The 20289-nt window shown below is 48.3% G+C and overlaps 1 protein-coding gene across 3 annotated transcripts in view; it reads right to left on the bottom strand.

Annotated features, from left to right (window-relative positions):
* LOC138574155 (HAUS augmin-like complex subunit 8) overlaps positions 1-20289 on the bottom strand; it is a 414120-nt gene that overhangs the window by 134346 nt on the left and 259485 nt on the right. For all 3 annotated transcript variants that reach the window (XM_069649390.1, XM_069649391.1, XM_069649392.1), the window contains one exon: positions 3146-3222. In XM_069649390.1, coding sequence (XP_069505491.1) covers positions 3146-3222 — 77 coding nt within the window. The remainder of the gene's footprint in view (positions 1-3145; positions 3223-20289) is intronic.

Below are 20289 nucleotides of genomic sequence, written 5' to 3'. Positions count from 1 at the left end.
ACCGGGGTGCTTCGGTGGGGGCCCGAGACCACGGCCGGTTCAATCCTGCTTGGAGGTGGTGGCCTTGCCGCCCTGGCCACCTTGCCGAGGCGCTCCCTGCTTGCCGCGACCCCTGTAGGCCTCCTGAGATGAGGAGCGTGCCGCCTGGCGGTAGGACGACGAGCCACCGCTGGATCCCTTGGAGGCACCCTGTCTGCCTCCGGAGCGCCGAAAGGGCCGTCGTTGCTGAAGGGCTCCTAGGGCGCAGGCCGTCTCCGTGTCCGTTTTTATGGCTTGGAGGGATTCGTCCACCGCCTTCCCGAACAAATTGCTGCCGTCGAACGGCATGTCCAACACTCTGGTCTGGACGTCCTGATGGAAGTCGGTCGCCCGGAGCCAACCCCGTCGTCGTAAGCAAACACCGTTGCCCAGCTGGCGGAACCCGGTATCGGCAATATCGGTTGCCACCGTTATGGCATGGTCCGACGCCACCTCGCCCTCTTGCAGTATTTCCAGGGCCTCGGACCTCTTGTCGTCCGGCAGGAAGTCCAATATGGGGGCCAGCTTAAACCAGAGCTCCCTGTCGTAACGGGCCACGATCGCCAGGCCGTTGGCCGCTTTGATCGTCGTTGCCGCCGACGAAATGACCCGCCGCCCCATGGCGTCCAACTTCTTTCCCTCGCCGTCCGGCGGGGAATTCGACGTCGAGGCTCCTGACCCCGCCGCTTTCTTCTTCGCCGCCGCCGAAACGACCGAGTCCGGCGTTGGCTGTGCCCTGAGGCACAGGGGAGCGGTTTCGGGGACCCGGTACTTTTTCTCGTACCGGTCGCGTTTGGCTGGTGCCGTGGAGGGGTTTTTGAGAACCAACAGACCCTCCTCCCAGATGTCATCGATTAGAGGCACCGCGATGACAGTCTTCCTCTTGGCCTCCCGGTGCTGATAGAGGAAACCTTCCTTTTTCTGCTCCTCCGGGCAGAGCTGGAACAATTCGGACGTCCTGGCGAACATGGCGTGGAATGAGCCAATCTCGTCTGGCGGCGAGGCCCGTGCGACGGGAGACCCGTTCCGTCGTCGTCGCCGCCGCCCTCAGAACCCGTCGTCGAGCCCAACGCACCGTCATCTCCCGACTCGTGGGAGGATGAGGAGGGAACTGTAGGCCTTACGGGGACGAGCGGAGGAGAGGGTTGGGTCCTCCGTCGTTTGTTCTGAGGACTTGCCGACGGGCCAGGTTGCGGGTCCTCCGGCCTGGGCCGTGGGAATCTCGTCCTTATCTCAGAGCATAAGGACTGGATCGCCGACAAAATGGCCGCCGAGCCATCCTGAGGCCTAGGTTCCGGCAGCGCCGGAAGGGAAGGCTGCTCTTCCTCGCCATCGTCGTCTTCGAGGTTCCTCACGGCCTCGGTCAGTTCCTCCTCCGAGGCTGACTCCGAGCTCGAGGAGGCTACCGTGCCCCCCCTCGCTTCTTCCATCATGGCGGCCACGACGATGGGCTGAAAAGAGGATTCCCTCCTTGGCGGCAGGGAAACTCTAGTCCCGGAGGCAGTCTCCGCTGGCGGGGTCTCTGCCGGCTTGGCCAGAGTCGCCGCGATCGCCTCGATAGAGGCCTTTGCCTGCTGGGTAGGGGCCTTCACCACCTTAGGTGCGTCCCGGGCCTTCTCCTTCAGGGGAGGGGCAACGCCTCGCTCCCCCTCTTCCGAGATCGGACGGGGCTTCTCCCGAAGCTTACCCGGGGTCTCGGACTTCCTCTTCCCCGAACCGGAGCGCTGGCTCGTGGTTGACGGTGCCGGGGAAGGTGCGCCCTGCCTGGCGACCGAAGAGCCCGACCTTTCGGCGCTCTCGGAGCCAGCGGACTCGCGGCGCTAGGCCTGGTGTTGGGCCCCCGTCGCCGGGGCGCCCGCACAGGACTTAGAAGCCCGCTCGCACCCTTCTTCTTCTTCTCACCCGTTGAGCCCTTCTCCAACCAGCTGGCGAGACAGGATCGACGGTCCCTCATGGTCCGCTCCGACAGGTTCTTGCAGAACTGGCAGTCCTTCTCTACATGAGTCTTGTCCCCATGAAGACAGTAGAGGCATCGCGAATGTTCGTCTTCCTTAAACACATTCTGCAGCCCGCATCCAGGGCAGCTGCGAAACAGCTTGGGTCCGGGCGACAAACTCGCATCCTGGGCCATCTCGAAGTAAGCCGCGAATCTTCTGGAATCCTCCAATAAGTTGATTCGACTAAATCTTCACCCTTGAGGGGCGTAGGAAAATCCTGCAACGGGTAGCCGTTAACGGGAGTAGAAACGGTGGAGCTTGAGGCTCGATTAACCGAAGAAAATGTGAAAATTCAACTGAAAAAGCGCGAAACACGCAGTAAAAGCTCGAGAGCTAAGCACGAGGACTCCCAACACTTGAACGTGCGGTAAAAATCTGAAGATGGCTGCCTGAGGCGGGGCTTAGGTAGAGGGCAGTCATTGGCTGTGGTTAGTATGACGCAGAGATCAGTGATTGGTTACTACTACGAAAGACAGATCAGAAACTGATACTGATACTGATTTTTTCTTTACCAAGGATTCCCAGCCTGACGACGGGGAATATTCATGAGCATGTGAATCCATGCCAGAACCCATGCTGGAGAACTCTGTGAAATAGCGTCCGCCTACGATGGCGGAAAAAAATCAATCTGAGGAACCTCGACGCGTGAAGGACCATGGGTACATAGGACGACACACTGGGGATAATATTGCTGGCACGCCCTGTCGACGTCCCTGTTCGAATTTCTAAAACAACAACTGTAATAATCCGCAGCTTCCAATAGATGTTGGCCTATGCACAGCATTTGATCTAAGCAGATTCCACAAGCCTCAGAAATATATATACATAAAAGCATCCAAAAAAAGTTACGTCACACATTTCACTCATTTTCACAGCGTCGTGAAAAATTTCAATTTGCACTTCTGCCATACAAGCATGGAATGTTACTAGGCCATAGCAGGGAGATTACAATGTCTAACTATATTCCATCTGACTTGTTATATCCGACTGCTTAAATGATACTTTTGTAATCAACTAAAGGTTACTTTTCTAGGAACGCTTCCTAGTGGATATCATTTTTGCACCATCAGGCGAGTGTTGGTGCAATATGTGAAAAATCCATTTTGTGAAGCTTTAAAAAAACAACTTACTGGAGGCGGCTCTTTTTTGGGTGTTTTTGCATCTGGTTTGAAAAGGGCTTTTGGTGTTTTTCTCTGAAATGTTTTATCTGCAAAATTAAATACAACATGGTTAAAAAAGTGAAATATAACGCACTGTGAAGAATTAGTCAATTTACCTTTAAGGAAACGTTACTTGCAGTCCTAGTACTCAATTATGGGGATATTCGATGCATTTGTAATTTTGGAATATCTCCAACTGTGTGGGAGCCCAGAACACTTTCCAAGTATAGCAAGGAAACTTGTTTAATCATTACATAAATATTGGCTTACTGTTTTTGCCAGTTTTAACTCCAAACAATACACCAGTAACTTTTAAACCACATTCCCACGTTGACACCAATTCTGAAAATGAAAGTCAGGTGGCAGACAAGCAAAGAGAAGTGTAAACTGCACACAATGACCTGGTCACTTCAAGGGAGGGGGCGCTGGGAGGACCCATCCTGCATTTTAATTAACAGTTTGAGGTAACGATCCAGTCACTTCAATACACTCTCTGATCTTAAATCCTGATCAGGTTGAGGGTGGGTCGATTATAAATCCAATGGATATAAACTTGATGGAGATCTAGGATTACAATGTACTTTCCAACTAAAAAGACGATCGGGGACAGAGGCCATAAAATGGCTGAGAACTTTGCCAACATGATGCAAGCCGCTGCAAGTGAAAGCAAAATATAGCACGTAAATAGTGAGAAATGAGTCATATTTCTTAGTCGATCTTGACCACTGGGAGCATTTGTTATAGTGTGAAAATCTAGACAATAAAGTGTTGCAAAAATCTGGACAGATATTCAGGTTGTTACCTTACAAATTGTTGTGATATGGATATCTCAGAAGGGAGGATTAGTATCCACTTCCCCTCTGAAGAATGTGTTCTGGGTCACCCCGAAAGGGTTTTGTTGGCCTTCTGATGGCATACAATGATGCATGACACAATCCTACTAGGAAACAATTGCGTACACGCTAGAAAGCCTTTGCAAATGTTACCATGAATTAAAAATCACCGTTTTGATCTCCTAGAGTCTTTCAGTCTATTAAGTAAAAAAAACTTTGAGCATATAATCTGTGTAAAGCAAGGGCACATGCATTTGTTCCTGAGGCATCAGGTATAAAACATGTTGATTATTTTTATGGATTCATGTTTCTAATGGCTGCTGAATTTGCAGATGAGGTTATTGGAATTTCTTGTATCGTTAAAATTGCACATATCACCCTAAAGCAAAGGTATTTAAACTGTCGTCCGTGGGCCCCAAGGGGGCGCAAGACCCCAGCCTGAAAAGTAAAAAAATGTTTTTTAAAAAAAAGATATTTAAGGGACGAAAGAAAGAGCAGGGCTGGGGCGCCCTGGGCAGGTGCGGCTCATCCCCAATGGGTGAGAGGGCATCGACCAATAGCCCCCTCACCCATTATGGAAGAGCCGAGGAGCCAACCCAGTGAAACACTAAGTGCTCCCTCAGCTTCTTTTTCCAGCCGAGGAAGTGCTCCTGGGCTGGCTGGACTGTTAAACGGAAAAACTTTGATAGTTCAGTTCCCCAGCCGCACATGCTCAATGAGGCATGCAAGGCTCGGGCGCTTTGCTACGCGAGCCTTGAAAAGCTCATTGGAAATGCTGGCTGGGGAACTGCATTTCTATAGGTGCGAGAGGGAGCTCCTGCACCTCTTTGGACATACAGACAGGGCAGGCTGGAGCAGGGAGTTTCAGCATCCACAATCTGGTGTGCAGGAACCAGAAGGTTTTTGCTTCCAAATTCCTGTTCGTGATGCAGTGAGCTGGAGTGCTGAGGAGGAAACTTCATGACCGGGGCAGAAGGTACGTTTATGTTCATTTATTTTATATTTAGTTATGTGTAAGGATGAGTGTATGCATGTGTTATGAGTGAGTGTATGATGATGGGTGCTTGTGTGAATGATAGAGTGCTTTCTGTGTGAATGTGCGTGTGCGTGCGCGTGTTGGTCTGTGGAGCTGGATTTGGTCAGTGGAGGAGCATGGGGGTTTGTACAACAAAGGCATTTTAAAACTGTCTTTGTTGCACAAGCCCCCTACCCACTTGCCAAGATCGGCTCTTCTTCTGAGAGGCTGTGGAGCCCAAGAGACCAGGGGACAGGGATAGTATTTTTTTTACTGGAATCTATCATAGATGTCCAGTAAAAAATAACATGCTTTCCCCCTGTGCGCCCCAGGACCTTGCATACACGCATAATAACTTTGATTGTGCGCTTGTGTTAAACACTGTGAGGCCCAGGGGAAAGGGAGTCCTTCACTGGACGAATGAACTGAAGAAGAAACTGGAAGAGAAGCTTGCTGTACCCTCCTGGACCGTTGGTTTGCCCGGTGAAGCCATGCTACAATACTGAAGCTCCAATTTTCGCATGGACTAGAGAAACCCGGAACAGACTACTTCTTCCATTGGGTTGGTGGGACCAACTGACCCCAAGACGAACTGGACTGGAATCCCTCTCCCTGCTGGCTGTACTTCTTCGGTGCTGCTGGAAATGAGTGCCAGGGGACAGGAACACCAAGAAGGAGTGCATTGTCTTTAAGTTGGACCTGAGCTCCAGGAAGAGAAGCAGGACTACCCAAGCCTGAGCCACCTGAACAGAGTGCTGAACCCCAGAACCAAGGGGAGCCCACAAGGTGTCCAAGAACTGCAGTGGTGCTATTTGCAAATAGCTGAAACCGTGAAGTGCCGCTGATCTGGAGTAAGTCCATTGCTGCCACCGACCTTCGAACCGTAGTGCAGGAGTCCTCAGACGTCCTCCCTCTTGTCCCCATGACTGAGGCCCAGGAACAACAAAAAAGGAACAGAAGCCAGCTGGATCCCTTTCTTCAGACTCAAGGTACTGTGTAACTAGGGGTACTTACCTCTTGTGTGTAGCTTGCTTGCTCTCACTGGAGACTTGCATTTGCTGCCCTTTGCAGAGTTGCTTGCAGCTGTGCTTCTCACAAGATCTCCCAGCTTGTGGCCAAACAGTGATTCTTTTTACAACAAAAAACTCTCCAACATTGTGCAAGAATTTTGTGCCATCTTCAAGAAGCGTCTCAGCTTCCCTAGACTTTGCTCAATTGACATTGGCTGTCCTGGCTCCATGAAGACTCCTCTTACCCTCTGACTTTGTGTTTAGCTGTCCCTCAAAAAGTCATACATAAATTACTTGTATAGCTGGGAAAGGGTTAACCTTTATTTCATTGGGGAATTGTAAAGTGTTTACCTTTTATGAGAAACTTGTTACCCTTTGTTTCCTTCCCTAACCTTTGCCTTTTCCCACAAACTCAGTATTACATTAAGTGTAAAAGTGATTTATCAATGACCACAGTGTCCTAGCAATTGAAGTCCCCTCAGGGTGTAGGAAGTGTGCGTGTGTGTGTGACATTCCAAAAGGGTATCTACTTAACTGAATCTAAAGGAGTGTATTTTTGAAGTGTATTTTATTGTTGACAATTGCCCTTTCCAAAGAAGGCTTATTTTAAAAGTGACTGTTAAATTAATAAATAATTATTTTAATAAGAAACCTTGAGTAGAAGTGTTATTTGAATACCTGTCACTGTGAATCTCTGTTACACCTCTACAGCTCACATTGATTACTCGTGAGATAAGCCTTGCTGCTCAGTCACTCTACCAACTTGTGTAGTACAGGCCTATACCAAAGGTTGGGTTACCTATTGCTAAGAGGACACGGCTGGTGTAGTCTCCTACAGGGTTACTACATACAATCGTGCCTAACACTGGTGGCAGGTGGTGAGGATTTGTGTAGAGTTGTTACATTAGGTATTTTGCTATGCTTATGTTCAATGAAACCCCCACAAGGCTAAGCTGCCCCAGAAAGTAAAACGCAATTGTAACATGCCAAATATGGATATGTTCAGTCAGGAAGCCCTGATCATTCTCACAGTAGATCAGCTGAAATCTTACTGTAAAAGGAAAGACAAATGAGTTGATAACAAGGTTGTTGAATCACCAATGTTTGGGTAGTAGGCCTTGACACCTATTAACCCAAGAAATGTGGAAAATGATGAGGATGACAGTTTAGACTAACTCCAATCTGGAAGAGGAGCCAGAGGAGGTAGAGGAGTCTCAGGTCAGAAACCCCTCTTTGCCACAGCCTGCCCCTTTGCCTCAACCCATTTCCACTGGGACCCCACAAGGTCCAACATTGAGCCCAGAATTTGTTTCTCTTGAGATGAAGAGAATTGAGTTAGAAACTAAAAGATTAGATGCTGAAAGAGAAGCCAAACATCAAGATATCGGAATCAGGGAAATGGAAATGCAGCATGCATTGGATATGAAAAGATTGTCTATTGGATATGCTTCCCTCCAAGGGTCCTCAAGGTCTTCCAGCCCCAAGAGATCTTGCCAGCCCAAAGAAGCAGTACGTATGTATGATGTGAAACTTGATATTTTGCATTAGTTGGATGCTTTGGAGTATAATCATAGGACTCAAGGTCTCACAGGGAATGAGTTAATTCCCTGGCTTTTGTCTAGGCTCACCCAGGATGCAAGTGATGCTATAAGGGAATTGAGTGAGCTTGAAAAACAACAGTATGAGAATTTAAAGCTGGCCTTAGTAGCCAGTTTTGGGAAGACTCCTCCCCAGTACCTTAAGAGGTTTAGGCCCTTCAGGAAGACTAATGGTACCCCTTGGGCTACCTGGGTGTGTGAATGGTTGGGTTAAGGGTTACAAAGTGAACACCTTTGAAGGAATCAGAAATCTGTTTTTATTAGAATCTATTGTTGATGCCTGCTCTCCTGAGAAGAGACAGCACTTGGCTGACTCAAATGAGATTGAGCCCAAAAAGTTAGCAAAGGCTGCTGACTTGTGGGTTGCCAACAGGGCCACTCACACAAGGATTCTGGGGCCACTCCCAAAAAGGATGAGGGGGAGCAGCACAAGAAAGAAAAGAGAATTTTAATTCTAACCATCCAAAAGAAGGCCACAAACATAAGAAGGGTAAGTCCCATGGGAAACCTGTTCAGTCTAGTGAACCCTCTGGTGCTAACCCAGAGGGAGGTCAGCAGAAACCCCCATTCCAGAGAGCATTTGGTAAATGCTAAGCATGTGGGTCTTCTGACCATGTGAAAGGGGAGCCCAGGTGTAAGGGTAAACGTTCAGGGGTCCACACTGCCTCCTTAACCTTCATCCCTGAGGGAGAAGTTCATATGGCAAGTGGTAACTTTCAACTGTTGGCTGAAGACCCCATTGGAGTATCAGCCAGTGTTTCTTTAGTGTCCGTGGGAACAGCCGAATGTGGATGTGTACAACTCGATTCCAGATAACACAAAAGATTATTACAAGGACAGTGTTACTTGTGAATGGTTAGGATACTCCTGCCATTAGAGACACTGGGGCAAGCATTAAAGTAGTTGATGAAAGCTTTTTCAAACCTGAGGATGTTGCTAAGGCACCCAAAGGTCACACTAAACTTGCAGGAGGCCCAATCCAGATGGTTCCAATAGCTTTCATCCAGTGCAACAATATGACTGTTAGAATACCTGCCAGTGTACAAAATGAGGTGACTGGGAGAGTCCTGTTTGGGAATGACTTAAAGACTCTTGGAGTTGTATCAGGCACCCCCAGGTCTCTCAGTAAAAGGAAGCAGGAGCAAACAAGATTGGCCAGGGAAGCAACTTTAGATGACTCTCAGTGGGAAGTTACAGAAGTACCTATAACTCCCAGTCCAAAGGCAGGACATACTTCTAATTCCGGGAACCCCAAAGTCTCAGGAAGAAAGAAAGGTATAATACCTAAACCTGTTCTAAGGACAAGGACATCCCTAAGAGGACAGTCCAAGGTCACCCCAGTGACCCCTTTACCCAGCTAAGGCTGAGTGGGAGGACCAACCAGAAAGTGGCGAAACAGCTACTGATGAAACAGAGCTGGATGAAGCCCTTCCCTATGTTAGAGATATGGATCCTAAAGACGATCCTGAGCTGCAGTCTTTACTGGCAGAAGGTGGACCCTCTATGGCAGACTTCAGCTGAGGTCAAATGGAGTGTCCTACTCTTGAAGGTCTCCATCAACAGGCAGCTTCCCAGCTGGAAGGGCAAGTGCCAGGGAAGCATAGGCTTTACTGCGAGGATGGCCTCCTTTGCAGTGAACCTATTGAGTCTACCCTATGGGACTACAGAAGACTTGTAGTGCCCCAGGTGGTGAGACACCAGTTTCTACAGTTAGCCCATGAGATCCATTTGGCTGGTCAGTTGAGCTTCAAGAAGACCAAAGAGAGAATATCTATGTATTTATACTGGCCCAAGATGGGGTCTGATGTAGAGATTCTGTAGGAGCTGTCACACTTGTCAGACTTCTGGCAAGAGTGGAGCCAAGAACCTGGCACCCTTGGTGCCTCTCCCAGTGGTGGGAGTTCCCTTTGAGAGGGTAGGGATTGACATTGTCGGTCCCCTTGATCCTCCCACTTCTTCAGGCCACCAATTTATATTGTTTATGGTGGACCATGCTACCAGGTATCCTGAAGCCATACATATTTTATTTATTCATATTTGTAGAGCGCACATCAGCCCAGAGGCATCGTGGTGCTTGTTACAGAGAATGAACATACTTAGTTACATATCAGGAAACAAATAGGCATAGTTGCTGTAAACTGTGCATGGAACAATTTAAGGGAACAGGTAGGTAGTGGGAGGGGGATGAGCCTGGGAGGGAGAGAAAGGTTAGTTGAAGAGAACAGTTTTGAGGCTTCTTCTAAAGGTCGGGAGAGAGGTTTCAGCTCTGAGGGCAGTGGGGAGAGAGTTCCACAGATTAGGGGCTATGTATGGGAAGCCTATCACGTCTGCTTTGGTCCTGTTGATGCGTGGTACAGTGAGTAAGTTAGTGTAGTTGGATCTTGTGGGCCTGCTTGAGGTGGATCTGGATAGCGTTTCTGATAGATAGGGTGGTGCAGTGTAGTTCATGCATTTATGAGTGGTCGTGAGGATTTTGAATGTGATGCAGACTTTGACTGGGAGCCAGTGAGCCGACTTTCTAGCTTGTGCGATGTGGACTCTCCTGGGGATACTTAATGCAGCTCTTAATGAGATGTTTTGGGTTATTTGGAGTCGGTTTAGGTTTTTCATGGAGGTGCCAGCTAGGAGTGCATTACAATAGTCGATCTTAGCTCCTATTATGGCTCTAGCTATGGAGAGGCAATTTTCCTTGGTTAGGAAGGGTTTAATGGCATTAATGAGTTTTGTGCTAAAGGCGGATGCAGAGACAATGGTGCAAACTTGTTTGTTCATAGAGAGGGTAGCGTCTATGTGAACCCCTAAGGTTTTAACTGAGCAGAATACTGGAATGATGCAGTTGTCTATGGTGAAGATGGCGTAGAGACAGTCCGGTTTGGCTAGAGTAGCCTTTTGACCAAGAATGAGGCTCTCTGTCTAGTCCCCGTTAAGGCAGAGGCAGTTAGTGGCCATCCATGCTTGGATAGTGGAGTAGATTAGTCTTAGTGCTGTGGCGTCTTGGTTATATACATTGGTTAAGGGAAGGAGCACTTGTATCATCAGCGTAATTAGTGTATGCAATCCCAAGTTCATCCAGTCTATCGAAAAGGGGCTTAGTAAAGAGATTGTATAGCGTGGGAGCAGTGCAGGATCCCTGTGGGACGCCACAGTAGATGATGGAGGGAACTACATTGGCTGAGTTAGAGAAGACTTTCATAGCTCTTCCTTCAAGAAAGGAAGTGATCCAGGAGGCTGCTTGATCGGAGAAGTGTGCTGCATGTGTGAGGTGACAGTTTTATGATCAACAAGATCGAATGCTGCTGAGAGGTCTAAAAGGAGACGGAGTGCAGGCTTGCCGTTGTCAAGGATTTTGGTGATTTGATTCTTTAGATCAAGCAGGGCGGTTTCGGTTCCATGCCCTTTGCGGAATCCAGACTGTCTTTTGCCTAGGATGGAGTTGGTTTCTAAGTATAGTTGGATCTGGCAATGAGTAGCCTTGTCCAGTATTTTGAGAAGAAACGGGATAGTTGTTATGGGACGGTAGTTTGGCTGGGCGGGGTCTAAGGTAGGCTTTTTTAGGAGGGGACGCACCCAGGCCTCTTTAAGGCGGTCTGGGACAGTGCCTGTTTTAAAGGAGGAGTTGATAAAGGCAGTCAGAAGTGGAGCTAGTGGCTCGGCTCATTCTTTGATGAGCTTGGGGAGGCATATGTCGCCCTTGCATGGCGTTGGTTTCAGGTGTTTGAGGATGTTTATGACTTCTGATTCAGAGATGTCTTTAAAGATGAATTTGGGGCTGTTGATGTTTTTGTGGATAGTGAGGTCTGTAAAGTCTGGTTTTGGTTCATTAAAGTGTTTTAATGGTCTCGGATTTTGTGTTATACGAGTTCTATTTTTTTTAGCATGGCAGCTTGTATGCTATTGCAGCAGGCTTCATCTTTCACAATCTCGTCTGTGAAGATGGGAGGGTCTGTAAGTTCACTGAAGATGGAGAAGAGCTCTTTGGATTGAGATTTGGCTTCTGCTATTCAGATATTGTATGCCTTAGATTTGGCATTGAAGATGGCGTCTTTGTATTTTTTGGCTATAGCTTTAAAGCTGTCTTTAGTGGTGTCGCTGGGGTCGGCCTGCCAGCTTTTGAGCGCTGTGCGCTTGTTGTTTCGTAAGGTTTGCAGGTCCTCTGTGAACCAAGCGTTGGAGTGGAAGGACTTCTTTTCATTCTTGTTTTCGAGTGGGGCAATGGTATTGATTGCGTGAGTAAGGGTGTCCTTAAATATATCCGCTAAGGTGTTGGGGTCTTGCGAAAATTGAGGTGCTAGACACAGTAAGTCAAGATATGGTCGGAGGTTTTCAGCAGTTAATTATTTCGAACTTCTTGCTTGGGTAGCTGGGGCACAAGTATTCTTTTTAGTGATAGGGGCAGTAGGGAAGGAGAATTGTATACAGCTATGGTCTGTCCAAGGGTAGACCATGTTGGATGTGATGGTAGTCCCGCAATTGTGGTCGACTAGCCAGTCCAGTGTACGACCTTTGGAATGGGTTGGCGTCATCATTTTTTGGGAAAAGCCAAGGTCTGAGAGGTCCTTGCTGGAGGATATAGCGGCTTTATCATTAGGGGAATTGAAACCAAGGTTGAGGCCGCCAAGAAGGTAAGGTTTTGGTAGTTTTTTAAATATTTTCGCTAAGTAAGTGGTTGATGTGTCCTTGGAAGTCTGCTGGGAGTCCCGGGGGGGACGATAGATAAGATGAACATTAATGGTACTGTTAGGAGAGAGCGTCAGTTTGGCTGACAGGATGTCTGCGTTGCCTTCCCAGTGGTGAGTTATCGGTCTAAGATGTAGAGCATTTTTGAAGATTATAGCTACCCCACCTCCTATTTTGGAGGGTCTATCCTGTCTGAGGATAGAGTAATCTGCAGAAAGGGCTAGAGTTATGGTCTGGCCAGATGCTTTGTGGAGCCATGTTTCCATAATGGCTAATATATCTATGTTCTGGCTTGAGATGAGGTTGTTGATTTCAAGAGCATGTGCGTTAAGAGAGCGGACATTGAGCAGGGCGCATCTGAGGTGCGGTGCCTGGTTAATCTTATTATGTTGTGCCTGTTTACCTGTTTTGGGTGTACAATCAAGTATCTCTTATAATAAACAAAAAAATCAGGATGACGAGATCCAGACCAAGTTCCGTGTGTGTATGTTTATTCGCATCAACACAGAAAGTTTTTCAAGTAATCAAAACAATTTATTTTACAGATCTTTCGATAAGCACGAAAGGTACAATGTGAACGGACAAGGTTTACTGATGAGAAGTGATAACACGTATGTGTGTAGACCTCGCAACTGCAGAGGCCAAAACTACACTCAAAAAACAGATTTCCCACAGTTGGACAGGGTAACAACCCTAATAGGCAGGGAAAGGTGTGCTCTTAGACTTGCGTCAGTCCAAGGCATGATTAACACATGGTGCACACAACACAATTTACATGAAACGTACACAAGGGGGGTGGAGTTGTGACACAGGGATCGACACAGGGTGTGTTTCGGCCAAAAAAGAGGCTAGAATGGCGCCTGTCTTTGTGCTGGCCTTCGTCAGGAGATGCACCTATGGCGGTGCTGTCCGTTGTGTCTGTGAATAAAAACATATTGGTGAGGATCTCGGGAGTCAATTTACTAAGTACTAATTGGTATTTAATACGGGCATAGTGGTGCCAGAGAGGTACACCATGTGGTGTCTCTTGAGGACAGCGTACCTGCTGTTGTGGTAGCCGGAGGCTGTTATGAGGGTCATCCATGAAAAATGCAGGATTGACGGTGCACGAATGGCATTTGTTCTGTCGGCTGTCTTTGTGGACGGGCCGATTCGTCTCAGGGTCCCGTGCAACTGATGTAGGCCGGGATAAGTCCTGAATCTGAGAAAGGATATAAAACGCGGGTAATGAAAACCCGGCTGCATGTGATGGAAACAAACCCATTGGGTGAAGGTGGTCCGAAAAAGGGCTCTGACCCCACTGGTGTGGTGGTGGTACGGTGCTCGGGGCTGCAATAGCAAGACACCTGGGTTCTGTGCTCCTGGGTGTGCCGAGTTGGGTGATGGTCGGCTAGGCTAGGCAACATGACTAAGGTAGCCCTGGGATGACAGAGGTGTTTATTGTGAATATACAACTGTCCAGGTAATGTCTAAGCCGGGCACGGGATTAATGGGCGTGGGCTGCGTGTCGGTGCCTGGAATGGAAATTGTCAGGGAAGAGGAGACTCGCTGTCGCAGGGGTGCGGTAAAGAGCTGGAGTTGGTAGCTTACCGCAGTGAGCTCGCAGGTGCTGCGCTCCGTAGTGCCAGGACCTCTGAACGCCGTAGTAGTTGTGAGGAAGACAGAGTAGTGGTGCCTTATAAGCTAACCTGGGCCTAACAGGGACCAATCCAAACTGGCGGAGGGCCTGGACGCGGGGGCCAATCGCGAGGGGCTGGTCGAGTGGGTCACGGTCGCGTGGTGTAGTGGGAAATGTAGTTCCCTAATGCCACCAGGAGTGATGTAGTGACGGGGAGGGCATATTCTATAGATGGAAGAAAGGTGTTTTGTTAGAAATGTTTCCATTCGACAGTTATGTTCAGGCCGTTTCGTACTGTGTCCAATTTGTGTACCCATTTTTGCTCGAGTCTAGTGAGAGCCAAATTGATATCGCCACCCCGGCGTTGTGGCTGGAGTTGTTGGACCACCGTCCAGAACAACTGATCGTGGGTGTGTTTTGCCTTGGCGAAATGTTCAACTAGTGGCTTATCTTCGACTTGGTTTTTGATACAGGACCTATGTTCATTGATCCTTTGTTTGATTGGTCTGATGGTTTTGCCAATGTAGACCAATTGACAGGGGCACTTGATGGCGTAGATAATGAACCTACTTTCGCAGTTCGTGTGGCTGTTCAATTTCCAAGTGAGATTATTGTGGACAAAAGTTTTGCTGTTTTTGGTGAAGCGACATGCGACACATTGTCCACAGCTGAAGTGTCCCACCACGGGTGGGAGATTCCACAAGGTGGAGGTAGGTCTGTTTGGTTCCAAGTAGGTGTGTACCAGTGTGTCTCTGAGGTTTTTGTTTTTCTTGAAAGCAAATAACGGTTTTTTGGCTAGGCTCCCCTCGTTTTTGATCAGATGCCAATGTTTATTGATGGTGTTCTTTATGAGATTGCTGATTGGGTTGTATGTGGTGACACAGACAACCCTGTTGATGGGATCTTTTTCTCTCGTGGTGAGGCAGACCGAGCGATCTGTGTTGGCTGCTCTTTTCTTGGCGCTCCTGATGGATTTTCTAGGGTAGCCCCTTTCTCCGAGGCGTTTTTGTAGTTGTTGCGCATGGTATTTGAATTTTTCTGTGTCGGAGCAGTTCCTGCGGATGCGAAGGAATTGGCTGTACGGGAGATTATACTTCAATCCTTGAGGGTGGTAGCTCGAGAAGTGGAGCAGAGTGTTTCTGTCCGTGGGTTTTCCAAAGAGTTCCGTTTTCAGTTTCTCTCCGGATCTATAGATGTGAAGATCTAAAAAGTTGATGGATTGGTAGTCCCACTCGATGGTAAACTTAATGTGGTTGTTGCGTGTGTTGATCCATTGGTGGAAGGCTAAAAGTGTGTCTTTGCTTCCTTCCCAGACAAGTAGTACGTCGTCAATGTAGCGGCGCCAGATCTTGATGTGTGTTCTGTATGGGTTGTCGTTGTGATAGATATGATCCTCTTCATACTGAGCCATGTATAGGTTGGCGACGTCCGGTGCGAAAGTGGCCCCCATGCTTACGCCTTTGATTTGTTGATATAATTGTTGGCCAAAAAGGAAGAAGTTTTCGCCCATCGCAATGCGGATGCATTCGAGCAGGAAGTTAGTAGGTACGGAGGAGACGTCTGTCCTTTTTTCGAGGCAGACGGCCAGTGCTTGTAATCCTTCCAGCTGTGGGATCGAGGTGTATAGTGCCTCGACATCCATGGTGACCAGTATGGAGTCTGTCGAGAGCTGTATGGTATCTAGGACCTTGATGGTTTCCGTGCTATCTCTGAGGTAGGATGCCATTTTTCCGATGAAGGGTTTCATAAAGAAGTCTGTGTACAGGGATAAAGGTTCCAGTAGTGAGTCACATGCGGAGACTATGGGTCTCCCTGGTGGTTTTGTGGCATGTTTGTGTATTTTCGAGTGAATTCGAAACATTTGAAAAAATGATCATGAACACCGTTAATATCGGCATTAGAAAGAACAACTTCTATCAGGACAACCTGAAACGAGCGGAGAGAAAGTCCCTGAAGGACCTTCACCAAGACACCACTATCACTATAAAGCCAGCAGATAAGGGAGGGGGCATCGTTATCATGAATACCACAGATTATAACCAAGAGTGCCAACGACTCCTCAACGACCTAACTTCTTACAAAATGTTGAACAGAGACCCCACAGAACGCCTACAAGAAGAGATCCTCAACCTCACAAAACACGCCGAGGACGAGGGCTGGATCTGCCAAGAAGAACGGATGTTCCTCAACAAAACCAATCCGAGGACTCCGGCGTTTTACATCTTACCGAAAATACACAAACATGCCACAAAACCACCAGGGAGACCCATAGTCTCCGCATGTGACTCACTACTGGAACCTTTATCCCTGTACACAGACTTCTTTATGAAACCCTTCATCGGAAAAATGGCATCCTACCTCAGAGATAGCACGGAAACCATCAAGGTCCTAGATACCATACAGCTCTCGACAGACTCCATACTGGTCACCATGGATGTCGAGGCACTATACACCTCGATCCCACAGCTGGAAGGATTACAAGCACTGGCCGTCTGCCTCGAAAAAAGGACAGACGTCTCCTCCGTACCTACTAACTTCCTGCTCGAATGCATCCGCATTGCGATGGGCGAAAACCTCTTCCTTTTTGGCCAACAATTATATCAACAAATCAAAGGCGTAAGCATGGGGGCCACTTTCGCACCGGACGTCGCCAACCTATACATGGCTCAGTATGAAGAGGATCATATCTATCACAACGACAACCCATACAGAACACACATCAAGATCTGGCGCCGCTACATTGACGACGTACTACTTGTCTGGGAAGGAAGCAAAGACACACTTTTAGCCTTCCACCAATGGATCAACACACGCAACAACCACATTAAGTTTACCATCGAGTGGGACTACCAATCCATCAACTTTTTAGATCTTCACATCTATAGATCCGGAGAGAAACTGAAAACGGAACTCTTTAGAAAACCCACGGACAGAAACACTCTGCTCCACTTCTCGAGCTACCACCCTCAAGGATTGAAGTATAATCTCCCGTACAGCCAATTCCTTCGCATCCGCAGGAACTGCTCCGACACAGAAAAATTCAAATACCATGCGCAACAACTACAAAAACGCCTCGGAGAAAGGGGCTACCCTAGAAAATCCATCAGGAGCGCCAAGAAAAGAGCAGCCAACACAGATCGCTCGGTCTGCCTCACCACGAGAGAAAAAGATCCCATCAACAGGGTTGTCTGTGTCACCACATACAACCCAATCAGCAATCTCATAAAGAACACCATCAATAAACATTGGCATCTGATCAAAAACGAGGGGAGCCTAGCCAAAAAACCGTTATTTGCTTTCAAGAAAAACAAAAACCTCAGAGACACACTGGTACACACCTACTTGGAACCAAACAGACCTACCTCCACCTTGTGGAATCTCCCACCCGTGGTGGGACACTTCAGCTGTGGACAATGTGTCGCATGTCGCTTCACCAAAAACAGCAAAACTTTTGTCCACAATAATCTCACTTGGAAATTGAACAGCCACACGAACTGCGAAAGTAGGTTCATTATCTACGCCATCAAGTGCCCCTGTCAATTGGTCTACATTGGCAAAACCATCAGACCAATCAAACAAAGGATCAATGAACATAGGTCCTGTATCAAAAACCAAGTCGAAGATAAGCCACTAGTTGAACATTTCGCCAAGGCAAAACACACCCACGATCAGTTGTTCTGGACGGTGGTCCAACAACTCCAGCCACAACGCCGGGGTGGCGATATCAATTTGGCTCTCACTAGACTCGAGCAAAAATGGGTACACAAATTGGACACAGTACGAAACGGCCTGAACATAACTGTCGAATGGAAACATTTCTAACAAAACACCTTTCTTCCATCTATAGAATATGCCCTCCCCGTCACTACATCACTCCTGGTGGCATTAGGGAACTACATTTCCCACTACACCACGCGACCGTGACCCACTCGACCAGCCCCTCGCGATTGGCCCCCGCGACCAGGCCCTCCGCCAGTTTGGATTGGTCCCTGTTAGGCCCAGGTTAGCTTATAAGGCACCACTACTCTGTCTTCCTCACAACTACTACGGCGTTCAGAGGTCCTGGCACTACGGAGCGCAGCACCTGCGAGCTCACTGCGGTAAGCTACCAACTCCAGCTCTTTACCGCACCCCTGCGACAGCGAGTCTCCTCTTCCCTGACAATTTCCATTCCAGGCACCGACACGCAGCCCACGCCCATTAATCCCGTGCCCGGCTTAGACATTACCTGGACAGTTGTATATTCACAATAAACACCTCTGTCATCCCAGGGCTACCTTAGTCATGTTGCCTAGCCTAGCCGACCATCACCCAACTCGGCACACCCAGGAGCACAGAACCCAGGTGTCTTGCTATTGCAGCCCCGAGCACCGTACCACCACCACACCAGTGGGGTCAGAGCCCTTTTTCGGACCACCTTCACCCAATGGGTTTGTTTCCATCACATGCAGCCGGGTTTTCATTACCCGCGTTTTATATCCTTTCTCAGATTCAGGACTTATCCCGGCCTACATCAGTTGCACGGGACCCTGAGACGAATCGGCCCGTCCACAAAGACAGCCGACAGAACAAATGCCATTCGTGCACCGTCAATCCTGCATTTTTCATGGATGACCCTCATAACAGCCTCCGGCTACCACAACAGCAGGTACGCTGTCCTCAAGAGACACCACATGGTGTACCTCTCTGGCACCACTATGCCCGTATTAAATACCAATTAGTACTTAGTAAATTGACTCCCGAGATCCTCACCAATATGTTTTTATTCACAGACACAACGGACAGCACCGCCATAGGTGCATCTCCTGACGAAGGCCAGCACAAAGACAGGCGCCATTCTAGCCTCTTTTTTGGCCGAAACACACCCTGTGTCGATCCCTGTGTCACAACTCCACCCCCCTTGTGTACGTTTCATGTAAATTGTGTTGTGTGCACCATGTGTTAATCATGCCTTGGACTGACGCAAGTCTAAGAGCACACCTTTCCCTGCCTATTAGGGTTGTTACCCTGTCCAACTGTGGGAAATCTGTTTTTTGAGTGTAGTTTTGGCCTCTGCAGTTGCGAGGTCTACACACATACGTGTTATCACTTCTCATCAGTAAACCTTGTCCGTTCACATTGTACCTTTCGTGCTTATCGAAAGATCTGTAAAATAAATTGTTTTGATTACTTGAAAAACTTTCTGTGTTGATGCGAATAAACATACACACACGGAACTTGGTCTGGATCTCGTCATCCTGATTTTTTTGTTTATTATATGTTTACCTACCTGGGTAAATCAGGACCCCGCCAGGTGCCCTACCGCTTATATTCAATCAAGTATCTCGGTGGGATTGAGAGTGGGCTTAGTTTTGGATGGCAGAGTGATACTAGAGTTGAGTGAGTGCAGTCCCTGGTGGGAAATGTGACATTTGGAAGAAGTGCGAGTTTTTAGTCTGAGGTTCCTGTGTGATACTTGCATGGGAGAGGAGGTTATGATCATAGGTAATGTGCGTATTTTGAGTCTGTTGGGTCTGGCGTGGTGGTTGGGTAAACATGTGGGAGCATGTGTATTGTAGTGAGTTGGAAAGTCGGGCCTGTGTGCATGAGTCATGGTGAGATAGGATAGGTTGGCGGAGTCTGTACAGCTGTGTGCAAGCAATCTGGTATAGAGAAGTATAGAGTACACGAGGAGAGCTGCGCATATCATGCTACAGTGTAGGCGTGTGGTGCACATATTGAATGGCGGTGGTTCCAGATGGGGTAGTACGAGTAAAGAGGGACAGGGACCGGTGGGCAGAGATGTGTGAGCACGGGGACGCCTAGGTCAGGCTATTTCAAATGGCAATTGGCAATACGGTAGGTTCAGCAAGTGGGAACAGGCTATTTCAATAGCAATTTGCAATGCAGTAGGTTCAGCAAGTGGGAACAGGCTATTTCAATAGCAATTGGCAGTACAATAAGTGTAGGTAATTGGAATGGCTATTTCAGTACTAAGGTGGCTCTTGCCATTAAGCAGAGTACTCAGCTGGGGCATTCTGCGATTGCAGTGAGATGAAGGTAAGGGGTGCGCACAGAGTACCTTGTTGTTTACGGTAAGGGAGCCGCGGCGCCCGAAGGCGAACAGGGGGCAAACAGGGCCTTATATGGGCCTTAGTGAGGCCGCTGGCATTTCCGCCTGCCGGCGGATGTTGGCTGAAGATGACTGGGCTAGTTACCTAGCAACGAGGCAATAGCCTCGTTTGGCGTCGCGCTGCGCTCGGCATCCTGGAGTCATGCAATGAGGGTCAGGCAGAGATTTGTATGCGCAAATTAGCCAAAATTATACAATATCCGGGGTGGCAAATGTGTGGGCAGGGAGGTGGACCCTTACCCAATGGAATG

Source organism: Ambystoma mexicanum, chromosome 1p (genome assembly GCF_040938575.1).
Source record: "Ambystoma mexicanum isolate Mex_15411 chromosome 1p, UKY_AmexF1_1, whole genome shotgun sequence".
Lineage (NCBI taxonomy): Eukaryota > Metazoa > Chordata > Amphibia > Caudata > Ambystomatidae > Ambystoma > Ambystoma mexicanum.
This window is presented reverse-complemented; position numbering and strand designations above follow the sequence as displayed.